The 26,982-nt window shown below is 38.8% G+C and overlaps 2 protein-coding genes across 2 annotated transcripts in view; one reads left to right on the forward strand and one right to left on the reverse strand.

The window, feature by feature from the left end:
- Positions 1 to 928, reverse strand: part of LOC122559500 (ATP-dependent Clp protease ATP-binding subunit clpX-like, mitochondrial) — a 58,960-nt gene extending 58,032 nt beyond the window's left edge. Inside the window, exon 1 of the mRNA XM_043709058.1 lies at positions 833 to 928. The gene's annotated coding sequence lies outside the window, so the exon portion shown is untranslated. The remainder of the gene's footprint in view (positions 1 to 832) is intronic.
- polr3g (polymerase (RNA) III (DNA directed) polypeptide G) lies at positions 16 to 23,407 on the forward strand. The gene is made up of 7 exons (XM_043709090.1): positions 16 to 524; positions 2,350 to 2,479; positions 3,662 to 3,721; positions 9,639 to 9,695; positions 17,449 to 17,522; positions 20,043 to 20,165; positions 20,996 to 23,407. The coding sequence occupies exons 1-7, from the start codon at positions 405 to 407 to the stop codon at positions 21,077 to 21,079; spliced, it is 648 nt and encodes a 215-aa protein (XP_043565025.1). The 5' UTR covers positions 16 to 404; the 3' UTR covers positions 21,080 to 23,407.
- Positions 23,408 to 26,982: the final 3,575 nt, after the last annotated feature.

A 26,982-nucleotide genomic window follows, 5' to 3' on the forward strand; every position in this document is an offset into this window, starting at 1 on the left:
TGCCTGCGGGATAACCATTTTAAATAGAAACATTTCCCTGGCAGCAGGAGTAGTGCAGTGCTATGAATGTGCTGCTTATTTGCTTTTAGGTGTAAACTCCTGCGCGTAGAAGTAACGATCCAACCGGCTCCAAATTCTTTAAAGGGAAAATTACTAACGATATTAAATTAAAAAGGTTAACGAGAATGTGTTGATAACTTATTACAATAGAACAGCAAAGTGCATTGCTGATTGAGGCGTGGTCAGTCTGCTTCAGATCCCGCAGTAAATGCTGAGTAGGAGCCAGCTGATGTAAGCAGGGAGGCTTTAGGTTGGCAGAGAAGCCGGTTCAGTTTGTAACTGTGTGCATCTTTATGTTCTGTTCATTGAACACGGTTGATTTGGTGTAGGATTTCTAAGTGGCAATGTCTGGATCAGGTCGCGGCCGAGGCAGAGCACAATTCACTTTCAACATCGAAGCTATTGGCTTTTCCCGGGGTGAAACTCTGCCTGAAGCTGCATATCAACCCCTCCCTTTATTTCCGGTAAGTGTCGCTACAGGTAATCCATTCGGTAAATTACACCATGCGTTGGTGGATCCCGCAACGAGTTAAACTGCTTTTGTGCTACGAATATCTCTCCGCTCACTCCTTTTATAAAGTGAGAACGTAAACTTAATCCACTGGTTTCGGAGTAGCTCTTTCCACTTCAGAGTAACGGTAAAGGCTAATGATGCCTCACTCTGTGAAATGTCGGATTTTACTCCCACTATCTGTTTAAACAAAGTTTTAACTGGAAAGTATCTCTTAAGACTTTTTTTGAGAAAAAAAAGTTGAAATTACTTCACACTTACCATGATCTCATTTAATGTATTACATTCATTGTATGATAAAGATTAGAGTTAAATATAAAAATACGATGGTGCTCAAAGTGCAGACTGCAGCATATAAATTAGACGCGGTGCATTTTTCGTTTCGTCAGTGGGTGGTACTGCAGTTGAGTCTTAAGGGCATGCTCAGAAAAGACTTCTGTAAAGCTGTTTTTTACTATCTAGAATTAGCTAGAAGATTACTGCTTCAATTTGTAGATATGACCAAACTAATCTTCATTCTAAAATTTATGCTTGTTCAAAAGCTCAGTAAAGATAAAACTTTTTAATGCCTGATACTATCGGTAACAGCTATGTTATGAAAAACTACAATCTTTCTGTTAGAGTCATTTACATTCTCTTTAACCATATCATGCTTTATTAGTGATACACAATACCAGCAGCAGGAAAATGGGGTCGCAAGGCTTAAAGCTTCAATAGTCTAGATTAGAGTGGTGCTGGAAAAGCACAGCAGGTCAGGCAGTATCCGAGGAGCAGGAAAATCGACGTTTCGGGCAAAAGCCCATCATCAGGGCCTCTATTCATCAGGGTCGATTTTCCAGCTCCTCGGATGCTGCCTGACCTGCTATGCTTTTCCAGCACCACTCTAATCTAGACTCTGGTTTCCAGCATCTGCAGTCCTTGTTTTTACCGACCTTAAGGCTTCAATACACCAGTTAGATAGAGTAACCTATAGTGTTTTCCTTTGTTTTTCCAGCAATTTTTTTGTTTCTGATTACCAGCATCAGCAATTCTTTCAGTTTTTGATATTTATGATATGCATGTTTTTCTTGTGACCTTCCTGTCCCATTCAAAATGCTTTTCCTAATAGTGAGATTTTTTTTCTTTACTGTGAATATGTGAAATACAAGAAAGATATATGCAGATATGAAATGGGTGCAGAATTGGATCATACAGCCCTTGATAAAGTCTAGCCTTTCACAATGATCACAACTAATCAAACTTAACACCAATTTCTTGCCCAGTCATTGGTTATTAACATTGCTGCGAAGGAAAATGGGTCCTTCCTGTTAATTCTATCTTAGTCTCTCATAACAACTTTTTACATCCAATATAAATCTCAGCCTTTTCTCTTCTAAAAGTCACAACTGCAATCTGTCACAGGGTAACAGAATAGGTTTTAACCTCACTGTTTACTGATTCTGGTTACACACAATGGATGGTTTATATTTGAGGCACATGTTATAACTATAGAAAGAGGGACAAATAAGATAAAATGCTTTTTATTGGGTGACTCACATTGAATGAAATCATATGTAACTATCATGAACAAAAATTAAGATTTTTACTTTGTGTACAAAGGTTCAGTTTAAGACTTGGCAGGAGCTTGTTTCTTGAATAAAGTATTATAATTCTAGAAGAAATGCAACGTACTTTGACAGGAAATATATGACTGGGCAAGGTACGTGCCTATCCAGTTCCAATTATGGTATTGCCTATTGTTCTTGTCCTCTATGATAACCTACGTTACCAATCTGTAGCCCACAGAATTTAAGCCTGTCCCCTTGAATACAGGGGAAGATGTAAACTATATCCTGGCCTTGAAGCAAGAGCTAAGAGGAGCCTGCAAGAAACTACCATATTATATTGACCATGTTGATATAAAGAAAGGTAAGGAATAGTATGGAATGGTAATGGCATGTTTATGGGGACATTGTGAAATGGATATGGGTAATAAAATGTAATACTTTATGGGTATTTTGGGTATACCCATAATGATTGCCTGTTTTACTTTGGCAATTTACATTAAAAATAATTCACATAAGTTTATTTAAGAGGCTAAAGTTGGCAAAGTATTGATTTTCCAAAACAAGATCTTTGAAACTTCAATATTTTGTCATTGACAAGGAATACAATGTGATGTTTAAAATGTGTTTTGGAAAAATCTAGAAATATTGAAAGAGCAAGGAAGAGTTATCTCAATACATTTTTATGGATTCAAATGAAAAAGATCAGCAAGACCATTAAGTTGAATGTAAGTAGTACAAACTTTCTGCAATATTCCTATTTATCTGCATCCTATTTGCAGGTAAATTATCAGTGAACAGACATTCTGTTGTAAAATGAATCGATGCCATGCCCCACACATTCCTTCTTTCTCAAGTCAGTTTACAGTCAGTGCCAAATCAACTGATCTCAGTTGGCTGCTTTGTTCCATTGGCCCTTGTGAGCTAGGGTTCACTTCCTGCTGCTTATCCATGTGTCTTAATCGAGAATTAAATTATACGGATATTGAGCGAAGACAGAAACGGGTTCAATGGTGATCCTCATTCTACTTGGTTGAATACCCTACTAAGCTAGGCTCCATGAAAAAGTCTACTTTGACACTTGGTACCAGAGTACACTCAAGATATGAAATTGTACCTCAGCGTGAGTTAGGAGGGGTAACCTGATTTTGGATTCTAAATTGGATAACAGGACATTAGGATGTTAATTTTTTTTAAAAATCACCGAGTACATTTAATATTTTACTTCCTTTTGTGTTGAAATAGAAGTTTGCATTTCCCTGATCAAGTTTGTCATTTTAATGTGTTCTCTTTAGCTTTGCCACCAGATGGCAGTCTATAACCTATACAACTGTATCAATACTGTCATTTTTCTTAATACAAGAATATTTGAGCACATTTTGGTTTAATAAAACTGTTGAAATTATGTACATAGTGCAACACAATGATGAAGAATGATCAGATTACAAAACAAATTGTGACTTGCGTAATGGTTTGATTGTGAAATTCTGCAATTGGAAATTTTAAGTCAAAGGATGCTACATTCAAAGATATTTCTTTCATTTAGACGTTGAAAGATATGCAAACAAGTATCAAGAAAATGATTGCAAGAAAGATTGGATACCAGGTAACACCAAATTCATTTATTGGTGCCGGTTAATTTATATTTACCCTCCTGTCAAGCGATCAATTGAATTAGCTAAATGTTTGTATCAGACTATCTATGATGTACATTGGATGTACTTTATTCCTTACATTTTTATTGACTATTGCTTTTCAGCACCTTTGGTCAAGTTATTATATCACTTGTTTAGAAAATCTATTTAATGAACAGTAATCATGTAACCATTTGGTATGATTTCATGTGTTACATATAAAACTATCACTGCACTATTTCCATGTCTGGAATAATGCCAATTAGAGTCAATGGGTAAATGGGATGATTTGGCAGATTTCAATTTGTACAATAAATGTAACCTGCATACATGTTGATCTGGTACATTTGAGACTCAAGATAACATGAACATCATCAGGTTTAATGCTGTAAACATTTTTCTTGGTCGAGAATCGCAAAAAACATCCCTCCTATCTACCTGCCTGTTAAGAATTTCCATGAAAATAACTTTGTCTATCAACAATTATGGCATGATTGTGGCATGATTAATACAGTGGTAGAACATGAACAAAAGGGTACTTTAATCTGTCTGGTAGAGAAAAAAACAAACAGAAGCAAAGAATGTTTAAAAGAAAACATGGCTTGGAGGGGACTCTCCGTACAGCTGAGATTGTCTAATCAGGCTTTGTTCTAGTATCTGCATGCAGAAGTACTAGAAATCATAGACCCATAAAATCCCTACAGTGCAGAAAGGGGCCATTTGGCCCAGTGAGTCTGCACTGACCCATGAAGAGAATCCCATCCCTGTAACCATGCATTTTCCATGACTAACCCACATAGCCTGCACATCCATGGATGCTATGGGCAATTTAGCATGGCCAATCCACCTAATCTGTGCATCTTTGGACTGTGGGAGGAATCTGGAGCTCCACACAGACACAAGGACCATGTCCAAACTCCATACAGATGGTCATCCAAGGCTGGAGTCGAACATTGGTTCCTGGCACTGTGAGGCAGCAGTGCTAACCAATGTGCCACTGAGCTGCTCCTTTCCTTAATAAGGAAAACTTTTTAAAAAATTTCTTTCATGGAATGTTGGCATCACCGGTTAGGCCAGTATGTGTTCCCCATCTCCAGTTGCCCTTGAATTGAGTGACTCGTTAGGCAATTACACAGGGCAATTAGGAACCAATCACAATACTGTGTCTGGAGCCAGTTTGGATAACAAATTTGGTGAAACAGATGGATATTTTTTACAACAAGTGAGTTTCATGGTCTCCATCACTAAGTTTGGGTTTTTATTCAACGTTTATTAATTGAATAAAAATTCTACCAGTTGCTGTGGTGAGGTTGAACACACAGGCCCAGACTAATTCTCTGGGCCCATACTCTACCAGTTCAGTGACTTCACCATCTTGAAACCATTATTGGCAGGAAATTACTATTTGCCTTGAACTTAGTTTCTAGTTCCCTGTTACATTGCCTACCTCCACCCCTGTCTCAGTCCAACTATCAAGAACCCTCTTCCATACCTTTGTCACCTTCAGACTCCTCCACTTTTGTTTGAATTTCCATGCTCCACCCTCAGTAAACCAACTCATCCAAATCTCTTCCTGCATCTAACTTCAGAGTTCCTCTGCCCTTCAGCACAAGACTTATGTTTCTGAGCTTGGATTTTCCTGTGTTGCCAATTTTGAGTTATCATTGGGATTGAGTCAGAAAAGAGTTTGGGTTTTGTGGGAGTTGGTGGAAGTGAAAAAGCCTGAGTAAGCCTGAGTGAAGGGGGAAAAAGACATTGGGTGATGAAAGTTTGAAATAAAACAAAATTGGTATAAACACTTGGCAAGTCAGGCAAGCATGGATTTAATATGCAAGTTGTAGCTTTGGGTATGGAATCCACATCAGACCTTGTGTGATGGAAGACAGGATTTCGAAATAGTTTTTGAATTGTAGTTTGTGCCTAGATTTTTATCTTCAAAGCCATAATACTTTGCATAAACCAATAGTCAGATCAGCATTCTGCCCATGTAAGGAAACAAGTCGAGCACATGTCCTTGAAATTTTTCAGTCATTACAATAACATAGGTCATCAGATCCAAGGTCTACAGTTTTGCCCCATCCAGTCATGAATGGTTTTAAACAATTAAACAACTAACAGGAGGATATGCTCTGCAAATATTTGCATCCTGAATGATGGGTGAAGCCCAGTACATTTTTGCAAATAACAATATCGTCCATGTCCACCAAAAGTACTATCTGGATGATCAATTTCACCCTGATCCTGAGGTGTACACACTATCAGGGATGCAGTTGATTTTCTGCATATAATAACAAGCCATGGCTAAATGCTAAGAATATAGGCCCTAACAACATTTCAGTGATAATACTGAAGATTTGTGCTCTTGAACCATCTAGATACCAGTGTTGGTATCTACCTGACTGTGGCAACTTGCCCTTAATATGTACTGTCCTGAAAAATAAAGACCAATCCAAGTTGGTAATTTCAGCCCTATCAATTTACTCTTGGTTATCAGAAAAGTGACAAAATAGGCCAATGATGATGCTATGGAGTGGTGTGTCAAAAAGATACCTGTTTACTGACTCTGTTTGGGTTCTGACAGGACCATTCAGCTCCTGAGCTCATTACAATATTGATCCAAACATGGACAAAAAAGCTGGACTGAAGAAGTGAGGTGACTGCCCTTGGTATCATTGTAGGAGTTACTTGGGGTGGTGTCCTAGGTCCAGCCATCTTCAATTGTTTTATCAATGGCATTCGTTTCTTCATGAGGTCAGGGGTAGGAGTGCTCACAAATGCCATGTCTCAAAGCGAAAGAGCAAGAATCATTGGGTAAAGGGGGGCTAAAGTCATTCAAGGGGTACCAGTATAAGTCAGTAAAAGGGCTTGTCAAATTCTAGTCCAGGTATTTGGATGTGGTCAATTTTAAACATATGGCCCTACTAGAGTCTGTGGATTCATGAGCTTGCAGTCCAAGGATTAGGCCACAAGAGGTCAAGTGCAAGCAGTATAGGCATTATATTAGGTCATTTATGTTGTTGAGAAATCAGTCTGGGACTGGGTCATAGTCAGTCCTGGGGATTAGTTAATAATGCTCGGGGGAGGACAGGGACTCCCAGAGTAAACAAGCAACTCCACTCCAAGCAGGGATCTATTCATGAATTGAAAGGTCTCTGAGGAAGTGGTGTCATAGATCCGGAACCAGTAGCATGGAACCTGAGTAGGTGGTGACTGGGAGTTCTGATAGGGGCTGTTCAAACAGAGTCACAGTAACTCTAAATGGCATGGGAATTTCTCAAGTCATGGGCCTTTGTGGTAAAGTGGAAATATTAATTTCTTGGCTTTACCCATTTCAGCTGAGTTCCTTTACATTAACATTATCAGGGCCATGAGGACAGGAACAGAAGAGGGAAAGGACATTGGGGCAATCATGGGTCACAGGCAAAGTCTGCAAATCACTCATTCAGACATCAAATTGGAACCTTGCCATTTTGGATTGAAAGTCAACTGCATAATGACTTCATAAAATGGCTGTTACTTTGTGCAAAGTGGGTGGATTAAGCTTGTTTTCTTTGGAGGCAGTGAAAAAACTTGATTTTAAGGCCATTCATTGCCACAATTTTGTCTGACAATGTAGGTCCAATCAAACAATCTTGATTAGATAAAAGAAAAGAATTAAGGAAAATTTATTTCACTTGGAGGTGGTGGGTGTCTGGAAGGCACTACCTGAAGGGATAGTTGAGATTATCATAATGTTTAAACAGTATTTAGATATTCACCTGATCGCTATAGGCTCCACGTCTATGAGCCAACGCTGGAGAACAAGATTGGTGTAGTCTGACCAGCACAGACACAATGAGCCAAATGTGCCTGTGCTGTAAACATCTGAGTCTATTTACATTGTGCACATTAATAGTCTCCTTGTTGTACAAGCTACAGACAAATCATGAGAATAAGGCATTTGAAAATAGAACATGAAGGTCTCCCCCCACAGTTGCCAACCATATTCCAGAGGAAGAATGGAAGGCAGCATTGTGCAGCTAATCCTGAAATGTATCATGGCTGCTTGCGGGCAGAATTCCAGTATTAATGTAGCTTGAAAACTTTGGTCATTGCAATGTACAAGTGAATAAGGTCACGTACCTCCAATCTATTTTATTGAGGCATAACAATAATCTTGTTGGGAAGCCCTTGCCACATTGTGAGTGCATAGCAAGATGCATCAACAAAATAGTGTTCTCTCTCTGACATTCCCCACAGATTATCTGCTTTCATGGAGAGTGTCAGCACTGGTGTTGGTGTGGCGAGAGAGTGAGAGAGTCCACTGAGAACAGCAACCACTAGAGGCTTACACACAATCTCCAGAGGGAGACGCAGCAGGACAGAAGGGAGACAGGCATATGCTGAGACTCTGAATCTGTGGGCCTCTTTGTCATTTCTTCAACTGTCTATAAAACAGAGCAGGTGCTGCCTAGAATATCCCACCTTTCCTTGTCAAACTGTGCAATCTGCTGAAGTACGTCAGGAGCTCTGGATAGCAATGGCCGTCAGGATCCCAGCTATCCTGAACACCTCTGCCAGTTGTTTGTTCCCAGGAGTGACTGGAAACCTGTGTGATATCACCCAATCTTCCACTCCAGTATGTTACCGATATCATTTTCTCCTGAATACACCTCTTCATATCCTTCCTTGGAGCTAAGGCACTAGGATTCTTCACCATCACTGGCTCCCCTTGATGCAGGGAGTTATTGACTGTACTCAGTTTGTCAACAGAAAAGGTTTTCACTCTGTGTATTTACTGTGGTAAAGACTGAGGTTGGAAGGGTGCAGTCTCACTTCTCCACTGGTCACCAATGTTAAATTTAACCAGTTTGATGATGTGGCCATTTAAAAAAGCCTCCGATTGTGAGGTTCAGGATTATGAACCAGTCTGCCAAATCTACTTAGATAGAGATGCACAGATTATTGAACATCTAGCCTTTCAGACGTCTGTGTGTGTATCAAAGTACACTTGGTTTAAAAGCTTTATCCATTTTGAGGAAGAGTAAAATCTGACTCAAAACATTACCCGTGTTTCTACACAGATGCTGCCAGAACTGCTGGATTTCTCGAGCACCTTCAATTTCATTTCAGAACTCCAGAATCTGCAGCATTTTGCTTTTATTCAAAGTTTATTGGTATGGGTCCATGTAATTTTTAAAAAGTAGCTTGAATCACATCTCTTCATAACACATAGATAAATAAGGTAGCCATAATATTACAAGAGATAATAGAAGGACATAAAGTAAATTAAAGTAGGAGGGAGATAATCAGCTTGAAGAGGTGAAAACTTCTGGTCTGGATTGATTGCATCTCTGCATATTAAAACTATTTTGGAAGTTAGGTGGCAGTCAACAATTTAGATATTTGCGAATTATGCAAAGATCGTACTATTAGTTCCACGTGAGTTGAATGTTTCAACTGGAACTTGTCTTTTTAATCGTTCTGATTGAAGGATATGGGAATAAACATGTTATGAGGCACATTAAAGACAGAATCTCAGATTAATTAATTGTGTTTCGAGGCCAAGATTTTCATCCCAATAGTTGAGTGGGTGGAAACCTCACCTTGTGTACTTTAAATTTGTAAGTTATGTAGCTTTTGAAACATAATAAATTGTTACTTTGTATGTAGCAGACTTGATTTTCTGAAAAGAGTCTAGAAAGTTGCATTAATCTCTGACACTACTTTATATTGAGAATGCTATTTTGAAATATGGAACTTCGTAGTCATGCAATCTACTTTTTGCTATCCCAAACTGCCCAATTTATTTTCTTCTAATGTGTTCATTTCTACTTTGAACTGATCAATAGCTTTATAAATGTTATGGCTTTAGTGACCTGCATGTTAATTAAATACTTTGATGTTTAGATTGGAGAAGGCTTCCAAGAGAGCTAAAACCAAGAATCAAAAGGATTAAAAAGACAAGTAAGTATGATTTTGTAATATCAGATTTGGTGTGTGAAGTAAAATCTTTGCTACACAACTTCCTTGATTTTGTTTTTTGTTGTGCCCAGTTTAAGTGCCTTGTAATAAATTTATCTCCAAGTTTATTTTGGAAAGCAGAGCATCATTTATCATAATCTTCAAGCTGCTTCTGCTCCCTTTCAGTAGTTGAATTTTTTACAAAAGTACAGTTTGCACTGAACATGAAGGCTGTGCTGCCATTGAAGTGTATATTTTGTCTTCCAATATTTTGCATTGTATGATTAATTGTGATGAAGGTTCCTAATTTTTTGTTACATGTATTTTATAGAACATTGTAGCGCCGTACAGGCCCTTCGGTCCTCTATCAATCTGAAGCCCATCTAACCTACGCTATTCCATTATCATTCATATGTTTATTTAATGACCATTTAAATGCCCTGAAAGTTGACGAGTCTACTACTGTTGCAGGCAGGGCATTCCACACCCTGAGAGCTTACATTTTAACAGTGAAGAACAATGGCTTTTATTTTCCAGTTCTGTAGGTCTGATCAGTTTTTGTCTTGAAAAGGTCAAAATCCTGCTTAAAATTGTGAGCTAAAGACTGCATCTTCAAGAAATCGTGCAAATTTAGTTAAAATAATAGCAATCATATCTGAATAGATAATTGTGAAGATGTAAGCTGATTTAAGGTTTACACCCAGACACAGACAAGTTCAGAAGCAGCTTCATTCGGACAGAAATCGGTTCAGTCAAAGAGAAGAAGTCTTTAATAGCAAAGGGGCTATCATTTTAATGGTATCAAACAGTGAAGGTTAGGGAAGATAAAGCTGAGTTGTTCGGAAATGAACTCTGGAAGCAGAGGTTGTGGAGTTTTCAGACAGGAAAGACTAACTTCAAGGCTGCTTAAGGAATTCTGTCCAGTCCTAAACAAGCTGATAACTCAATTCACTTAACAGTTTTGGTTAGTGACATTTGCCAAGGACAATAGCATTAAGTGAATGCAGAAATTTGCTGATATTTCTCATATAATGGAACATAGTGAATGGCTTTTCTTTTGACAGTCTTTTGTGAAAATGTTCAGTAACTGGCTGTCACATTTTTTAAAAAAATTAAAACTATGGTCTGCCAAACCAAGTTTCCCTCTAGCTAGGATTATAACATAACTTCTCACATTTTAAGAATATAAGATTTTCAATTTGACCGTCTCTCTGGGTAGAGGATCTGGCCCCACAGGCACTGGAATGAGAAAGTGCTGCTTGACTTGGAGTTAGTTCCTTGAATAGGCCATGTTGCATTGTCATATTGATGTTGTTTATGCAAAGATGGAAGGTAAAATTATCAAGTATTTTTCCTTTTAGCAAGATTGAGCAAAATATCAAGGGGTTTTATACAACAATTCATACTATTAATGTCTGAGTAGTTTTAAAAAAATCATTATCTGAACACATTTCAAAAAAATGTTGAAACAAATAACTGGAGCTTTTCCCGGATCCTAATGGCCTTCAGGTTTTCAGTTGATCCAACAAGACTCATTGCTTTTCTGAAGAAGATATTTTTGGAGAGTGGATACTAGCTGCTTCACCTAAACTCTTTTTGTCTTCCTCCTGCCTCTTCCATTCTAGACATAATGTATGTATCGTGGGAGAGATGAGCAGTGGCCAAGTAAATGAAAGTGGGAATTGAGCTTCTCCATCCTTTTAATCTTCCCAGTATCTACTTGGGAATAAATTTTCCTTGGGAATCATCTCCATGCCTAAAAATACTACTTTTAGAGGAAAAGCTTTCAATTTGATCTGATGGACATGTTGTGACACAAGGAAATTATATTTTTAATTTCAGTAGGCCAAATGAAATTTAAAATTGTTACATTTTATACTTTGTAAATTGATAAAAAGAACAAGTAATTGGGCACAAAGGGCTATAGGTGTCTCTAAACACATTGCGCACACACCACCACCCTGCCTACATATTTAAAAATGTATGTGTATAGCTTGAGGAACATCAGTCTGCCAATATGGGGAAAGGCACTACAAACTACCATTGCCACACCATTGGCGTCATTCTGTGCTACATTACTCACAATAAAAGAACAGCATTTTGATAATTGCAAATATATATTGATTGTCATGAGTGCTAACAATGCTGGAAAAAGTGAGGTCTGCAGATGCTGGAGATCAAAGTTGAAACTTTATTGCTGGAACAGCACAGCAGGTCAGGCAGCATCCAGGGAACAGGAGATTCGACGTTTCGGGCACAGGCCCTTCTTCAGGAATAGAAGGGCCTGTGCCCGAAACGTCGAATCTCCTGTTCCCTGGATGCTGCCTGACCTGCTGTGCTGTTCCAGCAATAAAGTTTCAACTGCTAACAATGCTGACCAATTGCTTACTCATAATCCTCAGTACTTGGATCTACTAGGTGAAAGGAATTACATAACTTTTAAAAATCTAGCAGTTTCTTCTCCATCTGCTCTGTGAGGGTAATAAAACAACCCCAAGGTTGATTTCAAATTCCTAATTTTCAGCCATATTTTGTCAACAGCAGCTGATTTACTTAACCACTGCCTCACCTCCATGTTTGATGCTGTTGGCCCCAGGAAAACCTTCACTGTCTCCAAACCTCTTTCTTCCAGGTGTGACTTGTATTTTCCTTCCTCAAATCCAGGGGTTGCAAATTCGTCTCTAATAATAGCTTTCCAAATGTCTCCATCCTTCTGCGAAGTACTTCTCTCATGCCTCCACTATTCTTGCATGCTTGCACCAGTTTCACATCAGATTGAAGGTTAGAAATGTTGCCCTTGTATAAATGCTTCACATGTTTCAACATTGTTTCATTTCTACAAACAACCATTCCCCTGAGCTCCGCCAACTAGCCACTGTTTGTCCTCTATGTACCCCACTGCTTCTCCCTCCCCTGTTCTGTCATTGAATGCCTAATCAGCTTAATTCATAATGCAGAATTCACTCCACTTCCTTTTCCTGCTTCAAGGCATTACATAAACAATTCTGAACTAGTTTCTGGTTGTCCCTTTCTAAAGTGTTCTTCTCTCCACCCCAAACCCCAACCAGCATCCATGGTGCCTGTATTAAACAAAATGACCTCTAATTGAAGATTAAGTACTAATGTTCATTTTTCATTTGAGACCTCCTTGTTTAGCAATTGATGTTAGAGATGAAATTGGTCAACTGTGACATGTTTTAATGTATTAGGGAAGTGTTGTACAAGAGTTTATTTTCTGTGGTCTTGATAGCTCAGTCTCACAGCTCAGACATAATCTCAAGTTGTGGTTCACCTTGAAGTTAATATGCAAATTAAAATATTTGAATTGGGAGGTTGTTTCAGAAATATGACAAGGCTTGGGACCTGTACATGAGATTTAAAAACTCAATTAGACCAACACCTGAAGAAAATTCTGGATGCCAAGCTGAACCCTGAGTGTCAATTTAATCAATATAAAATATTTTCTATTCCAAGTTACTTATGAAAAGTGTTTCATTTACTTTCATCTTTTGCATATATTCATCAGCATTAGTGTGATAGGGTAAGTTATTTGCTTAAAGTTAGAGTATTTTGAGGAAAAACTTATGAAAGTAGTTTGGAGACAAAGAGGGGGCATGAAAGAATACTTGCAGGTTTGGTTAAGGAGAATGGCGATATTCTACAAATATATCGAAAGGAAGAGAATGACCAGGGAAAGGGTAGGGTTCATTAAGGACAAAGGGGGAAATTGTGCATGGAGGTGGAGGATGTTGGTATTGTTAAATAAGTACTTGATATGTCTTTTACACTGGCAAAGGAGGATTTAGGTACAGAATTCAAGAAGATGATGGACTGCGAGGTTCTTGAGTAGTTTGATATAGGAGTGAGGAGGTGTAGGAGAAGTTTTTGTGATTTAAAGTGGACAAATCCCAAGGCCAAATAAGATGTATGCCAGGTTGCTGTGGAAGATAAGGAAAGAAATCACAGGAGCCTTGACCCAAATTGTTAATTTATTTCTGGCCACAGGGAGGTGTCTGAGGACTGGAGGACAGCTAACGTGAGTCCACTTTTCAAGAATGATGGTAGGGATAAACCAGGGAATTACAGACCAGTACATCTCACATCAGTGGGAGGAAAACTATTGCGGAAAATTCTGAAAGGGAGACTTAGTCTCTACTTGGAGAAGCCAGGTTTGATCAGAGGGGGGTGGGTTCATGCCTGACAAATCTGGTTGAATTTTTTCAGGAGTTGACTAAGCGTGTAGATGAGGGCAGTGCAGTTGATGTAATTTGTGGATTTCAGTAAGGCCTTCAAATTCCCACATAGGACTCTGGCAAAGAAGGTGAAAACATATGTGATCCAGGGTCATTTGGCAAGTTGGTTCCAAAGTTGGCTAAGTGGTAGGAGACAGAGGGTGGTGGTGGTAAAAGGCTGTTTGTGACTGGAGGCTGGTATCTACTAGCATACCACAGGAATCCGTGCTATGTCCTTTATTGCTTCTGATTATATTTAAAGAATGTGTTTGAGAATTTGGGGTGGGGGTTGTGGATGATAAATAAGTTTGTGGGTGACACAAAGATTGACCAGGTGGTTAATGGTGTGGAAGAAGGTCTTGGGCCACAGGAGAATAAAGATGGATTGGGAAGATCTGTGACAGATGGAATTTAACCCTGAAAAATATGAGGTGATGCACTTTGGAAGAAGTAACGAGACTCTGAATGGCAGGACCCTAGAAAGCTCAGGAACCAAAGCATCTTGGAGTGGCTGTACACGAGAATGCCACAGGACAGGTTAATGGAATAGTTAAGGTATTTGGGACAAACTCTCCTTTCGTCAAGATGTAGATTATAAGAGCAGAGTGGTTATGTTGGACTGTAAGGATTTTGGCTAGGCCACAATTGGAGTACTGTGTGTAATTCTGATACCTGCAGTATGGGAAGCATGTGATTACATTGGAGGGGATGCAGAGGAGATTCACCGGGATGTTATCTGGGATGGAGCATTGTAGCTACAAAAGCAAGTCGGAATTTGAGCGGGACCTGATTTGAGGTGTATAAAGTTATTAAGGACATTGACAGGATGGATAGAAAGCTGCTATTCCCTTAGTTTGGTCAATAGAAAGGGGATATAACTCTTCAAGATGAAAAGATGAAATGTTTAGACGGAACTTGAGGAAAAATGTTTTCATCCTGAGGGTGGTAGAGATCTAGGAAGTGGGAAGCTGAGGCTGAAGACCTCACATCTTAAAGTACTTGGATGAGCCTGTGGGCCTAGTGCTAGAAGAGAAGGTTTACTGTATTTTTGGCAGTACAGACTCCGAGGGAATCAACATAGACTCACTTCTGTGTTGAGAGTTAGGGCAGGGTTTTCATTCAAATTTGTGTGCAGTAAATAAGATGGGCAGATATGTAAATTCAGGCTCCTAATCGGCATGTAGTTGCCTACACCATCTCATTATCAAAGTCACTAGCTTTCAACAAATATCCTCTGTGTCTGTGTGTCAAGGAAATTCCTTTTAGAATGAAGATAAGGAGTAACGTCTTCGAGGGAGTGCTGAATCTATGGAATTCATTGCCACAGAAGGCTGTAGAAGCCAGATCATTCTGTATATTTAAGACAGATAACCATTGACACTCAAGAACCTATGGAGAGAAAGTGGGAGAATGGGGTTGAGAAACTTAACAGCCATGATTGAATGGCAGAGCAGACTTGATGGGCTGATTAGTCCAATTTCTGCTCCTTTCTGTCTCTTGCTCTGTGTGTGTGTGTCCACCCATGCACTCTCTCAAGTCATAACATGTTCTCTGGACCTCCTATTTTTCTCAATAAACTAAGCACCATAGTGGAATCAGACATTTGGGAGATTTAACTTGGTAAGTATACATGAACGCAAAATATAAGGTAGGCTATTTCTTAAACCTTGCACCAAGCCACTTACAAAGCTTGTCATTTCAGTCTTAAGGACATTTGCTTATTGAACATAATATGCTTTAGGATTTTGACAAATAATCCTTAGCTTTTACATGGTTTACTGTATACACCCTCCAACCAGTGGTAGTCACTGTCTATTGTATAATCTGTACCAGCATTGTCCCAAGTATGCTAGTACATTACAAAGACCAGTAGCTGCAAGAATTAATTTGCCACTAGATAAGCAAAATTACATGCTTAGTTCTACTTAATATTAATTTTGGATTAGTGGTGCTGGAAGAGCACAGCAGTTCAGGCAGCATCCAAGGAGCTGATGAAGGGCTTTTGCCCGAAACGTCGATTTCTAAGCTCCTTGGATGCTGCCTGAACTGCTGTGCTCTTCCAGCACCACTAATCCAGAACCTGGTTTCCAGCATCAGCAGTCATTGTTTTTACCTACTTTAAGTTAAATCCAACTTGACCAACTTAATAAAACCTCACTTTGCAGCAAGCTGCAATTGAATTGTGAAACCAGTTCAGTCCTTAAACTTTAGTGGAATTGGACTGATGAACTTAATTGTGTTGTATTGATCCTATCAGTAAGTATGAATCCAAATCCCATTCATAGTATGTTGATAGTGCTGTAAAATGTGTGTATAGTGGCTGCAAAAACATTTCCTTTCCTTTGAGCACTACTTTACACAGTGAATTAGCTGAATTTAGTGGCTTGAGAAAAAAAGCTCATAGTTAGAAGCTACACACCACAACTTCTCTTGTAGTTTCATTTTTAGTGCACTCAAGTTTTCTATGAACTAATCTGATTTAAGTTTTTAATCTTAAACCAAATGACCCATTGGAGATAAATTTACTAATGAACCTTTTGTTTCACTAACCCAATACTTGTACACCACCTTCAAAAAGCAAACATAATTAATGCAGAAGATTGCCTGATATCTGGTGCTTGAAAGAACTGAAGTTAGGTTACAGGATAAAACAATAGTAAAGAGCTACTGGAACTTAAAAGCTACAAATGTTCAACCTGCCTTTTTGATCATAGCAGTGTCTGACATATTTAAGCAAACGTGAGTGTCAAACCCAAAAAGATCTATAGCAAACAAAAACAGAAATTGTTGGTGAAACCTGTGAAAAGATCTAAAATCTGTACTCTATGTATTCCTGAGGAGGTGAATGTGGGTACAATTACAACATTCATGTACCTATCCAAATGTCTTGAATGGGAAAGCTTTGGAAGGATATGGATCCAGGAGCAGGGAAGTGGGAATAGTTTAACATGGAATTATGTTCGGCACGGACTGGTTGGACCAAAAGGACGGTTTCTGTGCTGTTTGACTCTCTAACTTTATGTATGTATCTTCTACTTGGGATACTTTTAGTTGAAATGTGGTGAAATTCAACATTCAGCTGTTTGGGGGGGAATGCCACATTAATGACACAAGAAAATTGAGATGACCTTCATTAATATCCCAATTTAATATGCTCCACCTTTTGCAGTCTCCGTTGCCCAGGCAACTACTTCACATGAATCAATGTCTGTTCACAATGTGTGGATGAGCTTTCAAAGGAAACCATTGACAGCTGCTGATTTATTTTGTGGGAACTGATTATTATCTTGAGCAAATGGAATATTTTTGGCTATCAAGGCATTGTTAATAACTAGAGTAAACAATGATGAAATTGTGTATGCTAATCAAACAGTAATTTGGAGTTGGGAAGTGATTAGAATGACAACTAAAAAAAGTTTTAAATTTACGTTTTTTCCAGCTTTCATTACTAGCGTTGCTTTTAGATAATTATAGATCTAGTGAATCTTACAGAACACAGGTTTCCTTATTCAATTTTTTTGCAGATACTGCACCCATGGTTTCCCAACCCAAAAAACCTCAAACTGTCACTAATGAGGAAGTAATACAGAAACTAGAGGTGAGAAATAGAATTGCATGTTTATTTTTGTAGCTAATCAATGACTTGATGTTATATCTTAATTTTATCTGTTAATGTTATCAATTCAGTAACTTGGAGTACTCCAGTAATTTATTTAAAAGTAATTAAGAAAAAGAACTTTGCAGTTGTCCCTGACACCGTACGGAAGTTCTTCTTATAAGAGTTACAGTAACATACCATCTAACTGTAACAGATGACCATCCCTGCTGCTTGTTCTCAAAATGTCTTCAGCCTTTGATGCAATTGACCAGGCCACTTTTCCAACATCTCTGCATTATTGACTGACTGGGTTGGACTGTACAAATCGTTCCATATTCTTATCTAATTGTAAATGGCTCCTCTTCCTGTCCTTGCATAGTTACTGTTGGCACCTCTGCAGGATCTGCTCTTGAACCCTCCACTCCCCTGCATGCTTTCTCATTTATTTGCTGTCGTTGTTTTTGGCTGACATCTCCAATGTGAGTTTCCATATTTCTGTTGAGAATAGTTGCCATAGAGGGTGTGCAGTGGAGGTTCACCAGATTAACCAGAATGGCAAGATTGTCTTACGAGGAGAGATTTGAGGAGAACAGCCTCGATTGCCTAAATTTCATCAAGTCTATCCTCTGTATTCACATGCATCCCTCGAGTTTTCCACTCCATTTAAAATGCAAGTACTGACATTCCTGACTTAGATATTGCTCTGTAGCCATGTTCTTTCATATAGATTTCTTGCCGTAACTGTTTTTCCTGCTATCCCATCTTTTATTTGACAGCATGAACAATGCCTCTTTTACTACTTCCTAAAATTTCTACCTGAGGCTTCTTTCCCCTGACCTTTCTATAAATTTTACACTTCCCACTGATTTACATCCTCATGTCTGTATATTCATTTGGAAAAGCCTGTCCTTTTTGAAACTTTGCCCAAGAGCTTTATTTTGTTTTCCTGGTATGGACATTGCTAGCAATACCAGTGTTTAGAAGACTGTAAGCAATAGGGGTAGAATTAGGCTATTAAAGCCCCTTAAGTCTGCTCCGCCATTTTAAGCATGGCTGATATATTTCTTAACCCCATTTTCCTGTGTTTCCCTGTAACTCTTGATCCCTTTTACTAATCAAGAACTTGCGTATCTCTATCTTAAATACACTCAATGACTTGGCCTCCACAGCTTACTGTGGCAATGAGTTCCAAAGACTAACCACCCTCTGGCTTGAGAAATTCTTCCTTCTCTCATTCTAAAGGGTTGTCCCTTCACCCTGACCCTGCGCTCTCAGCTCCTAGTCTCCCCTACAAGGGGAAATGCCTTCTCAATTTCCCCTCTATCCAGGCCTCTCAGTATTCTGTAAGTTTGTGAGATCTCCCTTCTAAACTCTATTGAGTACAGACCCAGAGGCCCCAACTGCTCCTCCTTTAATAAGCCCTTCTTGCCAGGGATCATTCTTATAAACATTCTGTGGACCCTTTACAATGCTAGAATGTCCATGCTTTGATATGGGGCCAATAAATGCTCAATATTTCAAATGTGATCTGACCAAAGCTTCATGCAGCCTCAGACATTCATTAAAGAATCATAGAATCCCTACACTGGGGAAGCATGGCATATGGCCTAGCGAGTCCACATCGATTCTCCAGAGAACATCCCACCCAGACCCTCCCTTCCCATCCATGTAACCCTGTGTTTCCCATGGCCAGCCCACCTAACCTGCATGTCCTTGGATGGTGGGAGGAAACTGGAGCGCCAAGAGAATCTGCAAATTCCACACAGTCGATCAAAGCTGGAATCGAACCCAGGTCCTCGGCACTGTGAGGCAGCGGTGCTAGCCAGGGTGCTGCCCCTTCATCTTTGTGTTGTATTCTAGTCCTCTTGGGCTGGAAGGGGAGGGATGGAGGATTAAAGGGGTAAATGACAGATGTAGCCCAGAGAGAAAGAACAGCAGTTAGGCAGTTAAAGGAATGGAAGATGGTGAGCCAGGGAGAAAGAAAAGTTGCTAATGGGGACAATTCGTAGGTGAAAATGGATTGGATATGATGAAAGCAGCCCATGTTATAATGGGGTCTTGGGGTAGGTAAAGGGCATGGAAGAAGGCACTCAGACCCTAAAATTACTGAACTCGCTATTGAGTCCTGAAGGCTGCAGGGTCCCAAGCAAGAAAATGAGATGCTGTTCTGAGTCTCACTGTGGCATGACAGCAAGCCTGAGATACTAATGTAAATAAAGGTCAACTTAGTGCACCTATCAATAGTTACTAATGCTTATTAAACATTTAGTTGAACATTGAAGCTCCTTTTTGCTCATTAGTGTTTTGCTTAAATTCTGTACCATATATAATTGAATTAGGTATCTGTTCTTCCAATGCAAAATGTGCTTTTTGTGTTTTGTTTCTTACACATGTGATCCATATGATTAAAGGATCCTGTCGTCTTGCTGCCTAATTGCATGGACTTTGCAATATTCTAATATTATTACTTCTGTATTAAAAGCAACATCCACTTGCATTGAAGATAGTTGTTTCCTGTAGGTTCTAGAGAAGAAGGATTCAGAACATAAATCTGATGAAGAAACTGAAGAGAAGGAGAAAGATAAAGATGACGAAGAGGATGAAGTTGCGGAAGAAGAATATGATGAGGAAGAATGTGAAGAGGTTAGTACTTAGCATTTCAGCCATTGTTCAGGAACAAGACTGGCAAAATTGATGACCAGCTAATACTTATAGTAAACGTGTTCCACTGATTCGAAAAGTACCCATTTGTACTTATTACCAAATCTGGAGGGCTAATAAATTTGTCTCTTTCCAGTACTGGGCTTAGCAATGGTAAGATTTGTGGCTGAATCAGATGAGCAGTCTGGGAAGGCTGATCATGATTTTGGGAGCATCTCCCCCAAATTTAGCTTTTTATCTTGCCAAAATTTTTTTTTTTTTTGTTTTTTTTCAAAAAAACACAACTCAGCTCCGACTTAGACAATAAAGTAAGATTCAACCCGGAGTTTTTGAATTTTTCAACAGATTTATTTTCAACTCCATATGTACTTGAACATACATTATAACTATGAAGAATTCACCCAGATCCCATGTGACATTAAAATGGAGTTAGCTTTTCGGAAACTTACTGAGGAAAAAGTTGAAATGTTATAAGGAAGTGATATCCCAAAATTAACAACATACCCATACAAACTAACAGTCAAAGTGTGGTGCTGGAAAAGCCAGCAGGTCAGGCAGCATCTGAGGAGCAGGACAATCATCGTTAAGGGTTTTTCTCCTGAACCAAAGTTCAAGGCTTTGGAGTTAGTTGATCTTTAAACGCCAGTAGTCTATATTTTATAGCATCACGACAAATAGGAGATGCAAAATAATAGCTAATTGGCTATCTTCTGTAATGTTATTTCATTATTGGCAATTCCAGTTCATGAAAGTAAGATATTGAACGCATATTTGTGAAAACTAAACTGAATAATGATTTTCATTCATTTTAGGAAAATGACTACATTGCATCATACTTCGATGATGGAGATAACTATGAAGCTAGTGATGATAATATGGATGAAGCTACATATTAGTCGTTCCTGCCATCATATGCAATTAATGTGTGCTGTGAAAGCATTCACCATTCTTGCAGGATTGTTGTGTCCTCAGGTCCTTGCAGGATTTCGTTTTGCACATGTGAAGGAATTCAAATAAGAAATATTGTTTACAACAAAGATAAATAGGTTTTACTTTAGCCTCAATAAGCATACATCAATTAGCGCTGGTCACCTTTAGCTGGTTTATTGAAACAAATCTTGTGTTAAATGCACTTAGGTTGGTGATTGTACTGGTGTTCATGTACTTCTGCAAGTTTTGTAGCGAAGAGAGAGAGAGAAAGGAACATGTCAAAATATCTCCCTTGGTGTTAATTTGCATGTCAACAGTTTCAGGTAATGATTATTGACAGGAATCATTATTTATTCTGAACTTTAAAATACTGTCAGTGAAAATGGACTGGTTTGTTGCATCTCTGGTGCTAAAATGTCAATTCTTTTAACTGGTTCTGACTTAAACTAGCTAAAAAAGAATTCCAAGCAATGGGTTGGATGGGCCTGGTTTATACTGACTGAATATTTATGAGTGCTTATATTTTTCTCAGGCTTAAAATTGCTCTAAAGTTGTTATTATCATAATGAAATGCAAACATGTTTACAAAAACCAATTGCCTCCATTGCCCAGGCATGTAACCTACCTCTTAAAATTATAATTGCACAAGTATATGTCCTTGGGTACTTCAAACCTCCAGATTACTATCACCTTTTCAAAGTAATTGTTTTTGTTTTCATTTGAGTTATGGGGTATTGTTTGCTAGGATAATATTTCCTGTTCATCCCCAATTCTCCTTGAACTGGTGAGCTGACACCTTGAAATGCTGCAGTCCTTAGGATGCAGGTAACTTCATATACCATTAGGCATGATGTAAAATGTTAGTAACTTCCTTAAGAGAGTTACTTAAAAGAAAGAGGCAGTCCAAGGTTGAATATGAATGTGATAAATTACTCCCCCTTCCAACACTGCCCCCAACCCTGAACTATTTTCATCTAAACAGCATTTAAAGATCATTTGTTTGTTTACACATACATTCCAATATGATTTAGAATATAGGAAAGTACAACGCAGAACATGAAATGTGGTCAATCTGTCTCACTGGTCTTTCATTAAAAAATTTCCAGACATCTTATTGGCTCATGTTATCTTCAGCGTGGTTGCCTTTTTTTTTCTTGCTGTGCCTCCAATGGCTGGGTACCCTTTGGCAACTAGAATTGTCCATCATACACCAAATATGGATATATGGAGCTGTTTTTTCACCTCTTCTGAAGCCAATGTGGTTAAATATTCCTACAGCTGTTAGTGTTATTTGATTCAGTGAGCTGTCCATCAAAATAGCCAACTCTTCTCCTGTAGCCCAGAGTGATACAGTTTTGATTCACACTTTTTAATTCCTTTTCCAAATTTTTGTTTTCCACTTTCCAACCTGACTAGCACTGAGACTACTTGAGTGACCCCTTGTTATGCTGAACCTCCATACAAAAAAAATTGAAAATTAGTGAAATCAGAAAACAATTCACTTGTCTTCAGTTCCATGCCATGAGTGAATGACACAATCGAAAGCTTTTCTGAAATCCTAACCACAGAATTTTGTTTTCAAGGAAAGATATGTGCCTTTCATGTTCTCATGTCACCCCAAAGCATTTCAGTAGATGAATTATTTCTGAAATGTAATCTTTGTTGTTTTGAATACACAAACTGCAGGGTCCCTCAAAGAACATGAGGTTAAAAAAAAAAGCTATTTTGGTATTGTGAGAAATAAATATTTATTGTAAACTAAAAGTCCCTGACGAAGTTATAAATTAATTCTATTTTCCATTCTGTACTTGACCATAGAATCTTTGACAACATTAAGGTTTAAGATGTCCTTTGAATTCTGGGTATTTATTTAACATCAGGACAGTATTTTTCAAATAGGAAAAAATAGACATCAGTCTACAGCCCTCTTATATCATCATCTGCATATAATCAAGGAACATATAGACAACTTTTAAGTGGTCTGACTGAAAAGTCTAGAATTACTCAGATTATTAATGAATTAAAGCCTTTAAAATTAAAGAGCAGTATTATTTTGCCTTAATATTTTTAATAGGTTTTGTTAGTCAATGACAACCAGTAGTACCAGGGCTTATTTGCATTTGATTTTGTAAAGTATATATTTTTATGCATAAATAACTGATTTAGTATTTGCTATAATGTATGCCAAATATATAAAACTTCTGCAGATTTTGAAAGTTATTTATTTTGATCTACTACTTTCTAATATGATTTTGTTTACATGTAAACTTAACATAGCATGGCATATTCTTAATTCCCAGAAGTGTTAATAAAGTGTTTAGTTACCAAATATATATATATTGTTGTTAATTGAAATTTCAATTCTTATTTTGAGGTTTTTGTCTCCACTATTGGAAGTTTACAAATCAGATTAATATGGCAACAGAAAACCAAATTTATATTTTGCTACACTGAAATTGATTGATTTGATGAATTTTTGGCTTTTTCAAGAAATGTCTATCCATCAAATTTTACAACAAAATGTAGTCAGCCTAATGCACCTTTCTTGTCATCTTAGAAAAGCAATACAACTGTCCCACACCCTTGCTCCTCCATATCCTAAAGTTTTTTTGTTTTTTCCCTTTGAGTATCTATTGAATTTCTTGTGACAGTTACTATTAAAGGAAATTGCAAAGGAATAGGTTTATTAGTACTAGGCACATATCATCATGTTTAGAATTTTTTTAACCCTCTTCCCCCACTACCCCCTCCCAAATTTATAAACTACTTTAGAGAAAAAAGAAATGTAGGATCAATGAGGGGGAAAAAACTGGAAGCTTCTACTGTTTTGTTTTTAAAAAATCATTCATGGGTTGTGAATATTGCTGACAAGTTGGTATTTATTGCCTTTCCTAATTGCCCTGAAAGGCAGTAGTGAACTGCATTCATGAACAATTAAAAGTCTACAGTGAAGATATTTCTGCAATGCTTTGATAGGGAGTTCCAGGATTTTAGCCCACAATTGAAAAATGTGATATTTCCAAGCCAGAATAGTATGTGGGACTTGTAGCATTCTCCTACGTCTGCAGTCCTCATCCTTTTCGGCAGTGGAGGCTAGAAATGTGTGATACTGCTAAAGAAACCTAGCTGGGATGCTGCAGTACATCTTGTGGATAGTATACCAATGCTAGAAGCAACAACTGGGTGATGGATAGGTTGCCAATTGAACAAGCTGCTTTTTTTTCTTAATGGTCTCTAACTTGACTGTTGAACACAGGCAAGTGAATAATATTCTATCCATTTTCTGATTTGTGTCTCATGGATGGTGTACAGGTTTTGGCAGGTTAATTGGTTGTAAAACAACTTCCTACTAAATCCCCACTTCTGACTGGGTTTTTGTAGCTATAGCAGATATGTAGTTGGCCACTTGAGTTTCGAAGATGTTAAGGGTAGAATTCAGGATTAGATTAGATTACATTACAGTGTGGAAACAGGCCCTTCGGCCCAACAAGTCCACACCGACCCGCCGAAGCGTAACCCACCCATACCCTTACATTTACCCCTTACCTAACACTATGGGCAATTTAGCATGGCCAATTCACCTGACCTGCACATCTTTGGACTGTGGGAGGAAACCGGAGCACCCGGAGGAAACCCACGCAGACACGGGGAGAACGTGCAAACTCCACACAGTCAGTCGCCTGAGGTGGGAATTGAACCCGGGTCTCTGGTGCTGTGAGGCAGCAGTGCTAACCACTGTGCCACCCACGTATGTTGTGGGAAGTTAGGGAAGAAATTTCAGGGCTCCCAGCAGAGATATTTTTACCATTTGTAAACCTAGTTGAGGTGCCAGAGGTGGCTAATGTTGTGCCTTTAAGAAACACTAAGGAGAAGGCTTGGAACTATGGACCTGTGAGGGTGACATCAATGGTGGGTAAGTTGTCGGAGGGCATTCTGAGCGATCAGATTAGTGTACGTTTGGAGATGCAAAGGACAAATGAGGGATAGTCTGCATGGCTATGTACGAGAGAACTTGTGTCTCAAACTTGATTGGGTTTTGAGGGTACGTAACCAAAAAGATTAATGAAGGCAGAGCGATTAGATTACTTAGTGTGGAAACAGGCCCTTCGGCTCGGCCCAGCACAACCCACCCAGACCATTCCCCTACGTTTACCCCTTCACCTAACACTACGGGCAATTTAGCATGGCCAATTCACCCAACCTGCACATTTTTGGACTGTGGGAGGAAACTGGAGCACCCGGAGGAAACCCATGCAGACATGGAGAATCCACATGGTAGAATGATTGAAGGTAGATCGCATGATATTCAGGGTTAATTTGTCAATTGGTTTGGTAGTAGGAGACAGAGGGTGGTAGTGGAGGGTTGTTTTTTCAGATTGGAGGCCTGTGACGAATGGTGTTCCACAGGGATGAGTGGTGGGTCTGCTGGTGTTTGTCAATTTAAATAAATGATTTGGATGAGAATTTCAGAGGAATGGCTTGAGAGTTTTGGATCACCCCAAAATTGGTGGTATCGACAACAGTGAAAGCTATCTAAGATTACAAAGGAATCTTGATCAATTGGGCCAATGGCTGAGGAGTAGCAGATGGAGGTTAATTTGAATAAATGTGAATAATTGCATTTTGGTAAAGGAAACAAGGGCAGGACGTATACAGTTAATGGTAGGGCCCTGGGTAGTTTTGTCAAACATTGAACTAGGGGTTCGGGTACATAGTTCCTTGAAAGTTGGGTCACAGTAGACAGGGTGGTTAAGGCATTTAGCACACTTGCCTTCATTGCTCAGACCATGGAGTATAGGGAGTTGGGATGTCATTTTGAGGTTGTACAGGATGTTGGTGAGGCCACTTTGGAGTACTGTTTACAGTTCTGGTCACCCTGCTATAGGAAGGATATTACTAAATTTGAGGGGGTGCAGAATGGGCTTGGAAGAGTCAAATGGTCTACTCCTGTCCAAAAGTCTTGTTCTCACATCGCCCACTCCAGAGCATTACCCACCTAATTGGAAACAAGCCTGTCAGTCAAATCAGATGGACATCCATGTAGGAAATCTCTCTATGTAAAAGACAGATGCTATATGGTTAAATCCTGTGTACTGGAGAGCCAGACTTGCCTGGCCACTTAAGGTTCCAGCACATCATGTTGAGATTGCCTAATTTAGTACAAAAGCAAACAATTTGTTATTTATTGTTAGCTATCACAGGTATTTGGCAAAAGAAGCAGTGGATGGGGAATTCTTGTTTTATACACAGTTTAAAAAATCTCAACACCAGGTTATAGTCCAACAGGTTTAATTGGAAGCACTAGCTTTTGTAGTACCACTCCATCAGGTGGTTGTGGAGTATAAGATCGTAGGACACAGAATTTATGACAAAAGTTTACAGTATAATACTGAAATATGTACGCTTCCCTTTTCATCTTGGAAAAGGGAAGCGAAATGTACATGAGGTCCAGGCAGCGAAGAACAGAACGGGCCCTGGAGGAATATTGGGTGAGTAGGACCCGTCTTAAACAAGGAATCAAGCGGGCTAAAAGGAGTCATGAAATAGCTTTAGTGAGCAGAATTAAGGAGAAACCCAAAGCCTTTTAGTCTTTATATAAGTAGTAAGCGGATAACGAGAGAAAGGATTGGTCCACTAAAGGATAATGAAGGAAGGCTGTGTGTCAAACCTGAGCGAATGGGTGAGATTGAATGATTACTTTGCATCAGTGTTCAGTGAGGAGAGGGACATGATGAATGTTGAGATTAGAGATAGAAGTTTGATTAGTCTGGATTGCATTGACATAAGTAGGGAAGATGTGTTGGGTAGGCTAGAGGTTATTATTAATCTGGGTGCCACTTCTATTTTCCTCAAACTGTCAACCCCACAA

This window comes from Chiloscyllium plagiosum, chromosome 2 (assembly GCF_004010195.1).
Source record: "Chiloscyllium plagiosum isolate BGI_BamShark_2017 chromosome 2, ASM401019v2, whole genome shotgun sequence".
Taxonomy (NCBI): Eukaryota; Metazoa; Chordata; class Chondrichthyes; order Orectolobiformes; family Hemiscylliidae; genus Chiloscyllium; species Chiloscyllium plagiosum.

What these genes read in the sequence shown, in the direction of transcription:
- polr3g (XM_043709090.1), top strand. Translation starts at nt 405, where the DNA reads ATGTCTGGATCAGGTCGCGGCCGAGGCAGAGCACAATTCACTTTCAAC. An exon ending in AACCCCTCCCTTTATTTCCG is followed by an intron (nt 525 to 2,349) that starts GTAAGTGTCGCT and finishes ACCAATCTGTAG; the next exon opens with CCCACAGAATTTAAGCCTGT. An exon ending in CAAGAAAGATTGGATACCAG is followed by an intron (nt 3,722 to 9,638) that starts GTAACACCAAAT and finishes TTTGATGTTTAG; the next exon opens with ATTGGAGAAGGCTTCCAAGA.